The 6,106-nt window shown below is 44.7% G+C and overlaps 1 protein-coding gene across 1 annotated transcript in view; it reads left to right on the top strand.

Moving 5' to 3' along the window:
- Positions 1–6,106, top strand: part of Gucy2c (guanylate cyclase 2C) — a 75,283-nt gene that overhangs the window by 14,177 nt on the left and 55,000 nt on the right. The window contains exons 4-5 of the mRNA XM_005364517.2: positions 2,564–2,779; positions 3,906–4,027. Of these exons, the coding sequence (XP_005364574.1) occupies positions 2,564–2,779; positions 3,906–4,027 (338 nt within the window). The remainder of the gene's footprint in view (positions 1–2,563; positions 2,780–3,905; positions 4,028–6,106) is intronic.

Genomic DNA, 6,106 nt, shown 5'->3' with positions numbered 1-6,106 from the left:
GGCTCCCCCAAAGCCAGTATGTGCAGTAGGATCAAAAACCCATTGCCATTGTTCTTGAGTTCTCAGTAGTCCTCATTGTCTGCTATGTAAGTCCGTTTTGCCAAGCAGGAAAAAAAAAAAATGAGTAGAATACTCCCTTCCAAAGGGAGAAGGTGACAGGGACACTGGCCAATACAAGGCAGAGGGAGAGAGCTTCCCTTAAAAAGGAACAAATGAGAAGGCACAGAAAGTAATGGTCACCTGTGCTTGAGGGCTGAGAAGCAGGGGGGGACATACTTCATGACGAAAATCGTCTGAGTTTTGTGTTGGGGACAGATAATGTCTTTGTTAGGGTCACTATTGCTGTGAGGGAACACCATGACCCAAAGCAACTCCAGGAATAAAGGGTTTATTTGATTTACATATTTTACATATCTTGAGCCACTGTCTGTTGAGAGATGCCAAGGAAAGAATTCAAACAGGGCAGGAACGAGGAGCCAGGAGCCGATGCAGAGGCCATGGAGCCTTGCTGCTGACTGGCTTACTCCCCATGGCTTGCTCAGCCTGCTTTCTTACAGAACCCATAACCACCAGCCCAAGGATGGCACCACCCACAAAAGGCTGAGCCCTCCTGTGTCAATCACTAATTAAGAAAATGCCCTTCAGGCCCTCCACAGCTGGGTCTTATGGATACATTTTCTCAACTGAGGCTCCCTCCTTTCAGGTGACCACAGCTTGTGTCAGGTTGGCATGAAACTAGCCAGCGCAGGTAAGACGTCAATGGGTAAAAGTGAGGCAGTGCCTTTGCAGCCCGATAGAGGTAAAAGTGAATGTAAAACAAAGACTTAGGGGGATGAAGAAAGTTCACAAGTGTTTGTAGCTATGCAGTCTGGGAAATGTCCAGAAGGATGATGAAGGCCAGAAAAATCACACTGACCATATTTGGTAACTTATGCAACAGGATCACTGAGTTGTACTCAATAAGGACGGCAATAGACACCCCTAATTTTTGAGTGTGGGAGGGCTGTGAAAAGCTCATTTGTTGCCTTGACAACACTGTAGTTTGTCAAATCATTTTATTTTACATTTATTTTATTAACTACTTGCAGTTAATAAAAACCACCAATGGTGTAGGCGAAACACAGCAGAGACTGACAACAGAAAAGACCACAGGAAACAAGAGGGGCCTGGGGCCTGGCTTAGCCAAAAGCAGAAAGCAAAAGACACCAGCTAAAGCTGTAGAGTCAATGATATTTGATGCATTGGATGTGGAGATGAGAGCTGGGGTTAAGACCAGAGAAGTCTTCGGGATGTGGGAACCCTGAAAGAAACGTGAACACAATCAAGCCAACATTTCGAGAAACAAGAAGAAAGGATAACACAGACTAGAACATGAGCATGAGATGAAGGCAGACAGTCTGGGGAGGTGGGGCAGAGCACCGCTTTCTGTCCTTCATCACACAGATCTTGAGCATCTGTGTGAGCTGGGTAGCCAGAGGTGAGCCAGCCAGCTGAGACCCCCACTTCGAGGAACTTCCAGCGGAGTGGAGGAAGGCAGCATCAGTGACTGCTTGCTCAGAATAACCTCCTGGCCTTGGCTGTCAAGGAGCATTTCCGTGATAAAGACAGGTTCGGCCAAGGACCTGAGAGTTTAGTAAATCAGCCAGGAAGCCAGGTTGCAGCCTGTACAGGTTGAGTTACTGACTGAGCAGAGAACTTGGTATGTTTGAAGATACAACAGTAAGAGGTTGAGCAAGGACAGAAAGGCCTTAAGCTCAGAGGCAGAGCCAAAAAGCAGGCACTGCAATGAAGAAAAGGCATAGGTATGCTTCCGGTTGCCAATTATGTTGGCTCTTCAGGTTTGCCTTCTGTTGTGGCAATAAACTCCATGACCGAAGGCAACTTGGGAAGAAAAGGGCTTATTTCAGCTCACAGTGCATAATGGAGAGAAGCCAGGATAGGAACTCAAGGCAGGAACCTGGAGGCAGGAGCTGATTCAGCGGCCATGGAGGGGTGCTGCTTACTGGCTTGCTCCCCATGGCTTGCTCAGCTTGCTTTCTTATAGAATCCAGGACCACCTACTCAGTGGCGATATCGCCCACATTGGCCCGGACCCACCCACATCAATAACCAGTTAAGAAAATGCCAACAGATTTGCCTAGAGTCCAACCCGATGGAGGCAATTCCTCAACTGTTGTCCCCTCTTCTTGGATGACTCTAGCTTGAGTCAGTTGACAAATAAAAGAACCTAGTCACCAGAGGAGCTGTGGGTTTTTAAACTTGTAGTTCTCACTCCTCCCCCGTCAAAGCACACAGTTCTCAGCCCAGACAGCATGAGAAGTCATTCAGAAATGGAGCAAAGTGGTCAAGCCATGTAGTCATTTTGCTCTAAACACAGAACATGACCAGTCATTGTAGTTTTAAAGTCCTCTCGGTGAGAGGATTACCCATACACCTGTTTTCCTGAGCCTACTCCATCCTTCCCACATCTGCACGCAGGGGAAAATGGAGGTGGGGAGGGATGTTCTTCTCTACACTATTGGAGCTAACCTTGGCATGGGCTCCCCTCTCACCTTTGGCACAGCCTTGACACACAACTGAGCTACCCCATGATTTCAGCCGGAAGTTTCGGACTGTCCTGTGACTATAAGGAAACCCTGACCAGGGTGCTGCCTCCAGCCAGGAAGCTGATGTACTTCTTAGTTGATTTCTGGAAAGTCAATGATGCTCCGTTCAAAACCTTCTCCTGGAACTCTTCGTACGTCTACAAGAATGGTTCGGAGCCTGAAGACTGCTTCTGGTAAGGAAGGCTGGTGATAAGTGCACGCCATGAAGGAATGCCACCTTTTATCTGGGACAGTGTTGGGACGGACACCAGTCCACTTTCTTACTCATCAAAGGGGCAAGATGAAGATGCTCAGCACAGACTATGTGGGGCACTCGGTTTGAAAGTGAATTCTTGTCCATCCTAATGATTTCCCGGGGTAAATCCTCTAAAGACAAATACATATGATCTTGTTTATAGATAATAAAAATGAAAGCTGGAAGTCAAGGTTTCCACATTACTGTGGAATATAAATTTCAAAAATGTTCGTTCTGCCTAAACCAAGAAACAGAAATGATGTCTTTCCATTTTCTTAGAGGGAAAAGGGGACAGGAGGATGCAGGAACAATGGGTCCTTTTAAAAACCCTAAGTCTGGGTTCGAAAGATGGTTCAGTGTGTTAAGGCGCTTGCTGCCAAACACGACCTGACTTGGATCCGTAGGACTTACTCGGTGGAAGGAGAGAACCATTTCCTGCAAGTTGTCATCTGATTGTGCTGAGACGCATGCATGTATGTTCACACATGCACACAAACCATGTAACATAATAAAACATAACTTTAAGAATCATAAGGCCATGCAACTCTGAAAAGTGGTGGAAGTAGCGTGTTCCTCATGTCTGGCTGTGGTGACCCAGGATGCTAGCTGGTTCTACCCTCTCTCTCGACAGAGGACTTGCGTGGAGGTTTAAGATAGGGTGTCACCAGGCTCGAGCATCTGGGAACCCACGGCAATCAGCCCCAGGAGCTCACCCTAGAAACCTTGGTGTGAAACTGGAATATATAAGCATCCAATTCACACAGACATCAGAGGTTCCTAGAGGGCTTGAACCTTCTTGCCATAGCAGGAGGAAAACAGTAGAAGGAACCCCTCCAATGCCTACAATGTGTTCATAAGTATCAAGAGTCCCTAAAATGCCTCCCATGCTCTCTGCCTCCATTAGCTAGCCACATCCAAAGGAAAGGTATGTGTACTGTCTATTCACAGAAGAACTGAGTGTAAGATAAAGATGCCAACCCAGATGTAAATAAATAATGAGAGCAGAGGTGGGATGGCCATGAACAAACAAAGCCAATTCTCAGCTCCTCTCCCTCCTGCTCCAGGTACCTCAATGCTCTGGAGGCTAGCGTGTCCTATTTTTCTGAGATGCTCAGCTTCAAGGATGTCTTGAGACGCAGTGAACAATTCCAGGAAATCTTAATCGGCCGTAACAGGAAGAGCAATGGTAAGATTGCACACAGCCTTCCTCAAGGCTGTCACCTCCTTCCGAGTCCTTCAGGCTAGTCTGTCTCTGTAGAACTGGCTTCACTGCCTGCCTACAAGTTGTGTATTTGAAAGCAGCTTCGTGGTATTGTGACTTCTGCTGACTGACACCTAACTCTCTGAGAGTGGAGGGGCATTTAGGTTGTTTCCAGGTCATGGTTATGACAAACAAAGCTGCTATGAACATAATTGAGCACATGTCCTCGAGGCATGATTGAGCATCCTTTGGATATATGCCCAAAAGTGGTATTACTGGGTCTTGAGGAAGGTTGTTTCCTAATTTTTTGAGAAATTGCTACACTGACATCCTAAGGGGCTGTACCAGCTTGCATTCCCAATAGCAATTCAGGAGTGTTCCCTTTATTCCACAACCTCTCCAGCATAAGTTGTCATCAGTGTTTTTGATCTTGGCCATTCTTACAGGTGTAAGATGGAATCCCAGAATTGTTTTGATTTACATTTCTCTGATGACTAAGGATGTTGAACATTTCCTTAAGTGTCTTTCAGCCATTTTAGATTCCTCTGTTGAGAGTTCTCTGTTTAGGTCTGTACTCCATTTTTTATTGGATTATGTGATCTTTTGGTGTCCAATTTCTTGAGTTCTTTGTGTATTTTGGGGATCAGACATCTGTCTGATGAAGGGTTAGTGAAGATCTTTTCCCATTCTGTAGGCTGTCGTTTGTCTTGTTGACCATGTCTTTTGCTTTACAGAAGCTTTTCAGTTTCAGGAAGTCCCATTTATGAATTGTTTCTCTCAGTGTCTGTGCTGCTGGGGTTATATTTAGGAAGTGGTCTCCTGTGCCAACGCATTTAAGTGTACTTCCCACTTTCTCTTCTTTAAAGTTCAGTGTGGCTGGCTTTATGTTGAGGTCTTTGATCCATTTGGACTTGAGTTTTGTGCATGACAATAGATATGGATCTATTTTCATTCTTCTACATGTTGATATCCAGTTATGCCAGCACCATTTGTTAAATATGTTTTCTTTTTGCCATTTGATATTTTTTTGCTTCTTTGTCAAAAATCAGGTGTTCTAAGGTGTGTGGATTAATATCTGGGTCTTCGATTCAGTTCCATTGGTCCTCCTGTCTGTTTTTATGCCGATATCAGGCTGTTTTCAGAACTGTAGCTCTGTAGTAGAGTTTGAAGTCAGGGATTGTGATGCCTTCAGAAGTTCTTTTATTGTACAGGATTGTTTTGGCTACCCTGGGTTTTTGCTTTTCCATATGAAGTTGGGTATCATTCTTTCTAGGTCTGTGAAGAATTTTGCTGAGATTTTGATGGGTATTGCATTGAATCTGTAGATTGCTTTTGGTAAGATTGCCATTTTTACTACGTTAATTCTACCTACCCAAGAGCATGGGAGATCTTTCCGCTTTCTGGTGTCTTCAATTTCTTTCTTTAAAGATTTAAAGTTCTTGTCATCCAAATCTTCCACTTGTTTGGTTAGAGTTACTCTGAGACATTTTATGCTGTTTGTGGCTATTGTGAAGGGTGTTGATTCTCTGATTTCTTCCCCCGGCCCTTTTATCATCTGTGTACAAGAGGGCTACTGATTTTTTTTTTTAGTTAATCTTGTATCCTGCTACATTACTGAAAGTGTATATGAGTTTTAGAAGTTCCTTGGTAGAATTTTTGCGTGCCCCTGATCTTTAGGATCATGAAAGGTTTTATGCCTCACTCCCCAAACCCCAGATCTTGGTCAGTCAATAAAATAACAAATTCTTGTGATAGCAGACAATGATTATTTGCATGATGTCAATTACCCGCCAAGTGGAGGTCTTCCCTTACAGGAAATTAACACCATTTGTTCTTTTCTTCTGATGTGCTCTTGCTTGGGAAGGCACCCAGTTCTGTTTTAGAAACTAACAGTGGAAACGCACCAGCTAACTGCATATTCTTGGCTCTTGTTTGTAGTAATTAGGGCGGCGGGCTGCTTCCCACCATTCGGCTAGCTTTACCCGAAATAATTACACGGACACCGCATTCTTTCAATCACTGCTTGACTCTTTAGCTCTAGCCCTTTTCTCGGCTAACTCTCGC

The sequence above is a fragment of the Microtus ochrogaster genome (genome assembly GCF_000317375.1).
Source record: "Microtus ochrogaster isolate Prairie Vole_2 chromosome 14 unlocalized genomic scaffold, MicOch1.0 chr14_random_2, whole genome shotgun sequence".
Lineage (NCBI taxonomy): Eukaryota > Metazoa > Chordata > Mammalia > Rodentia > Cricetidae > Microtus > Microtus ochrogaster.
Note: the sequence above shows the minus strand (reverse complement) of the source record. Positions and strands in the feature narration are given on the sequence as shown.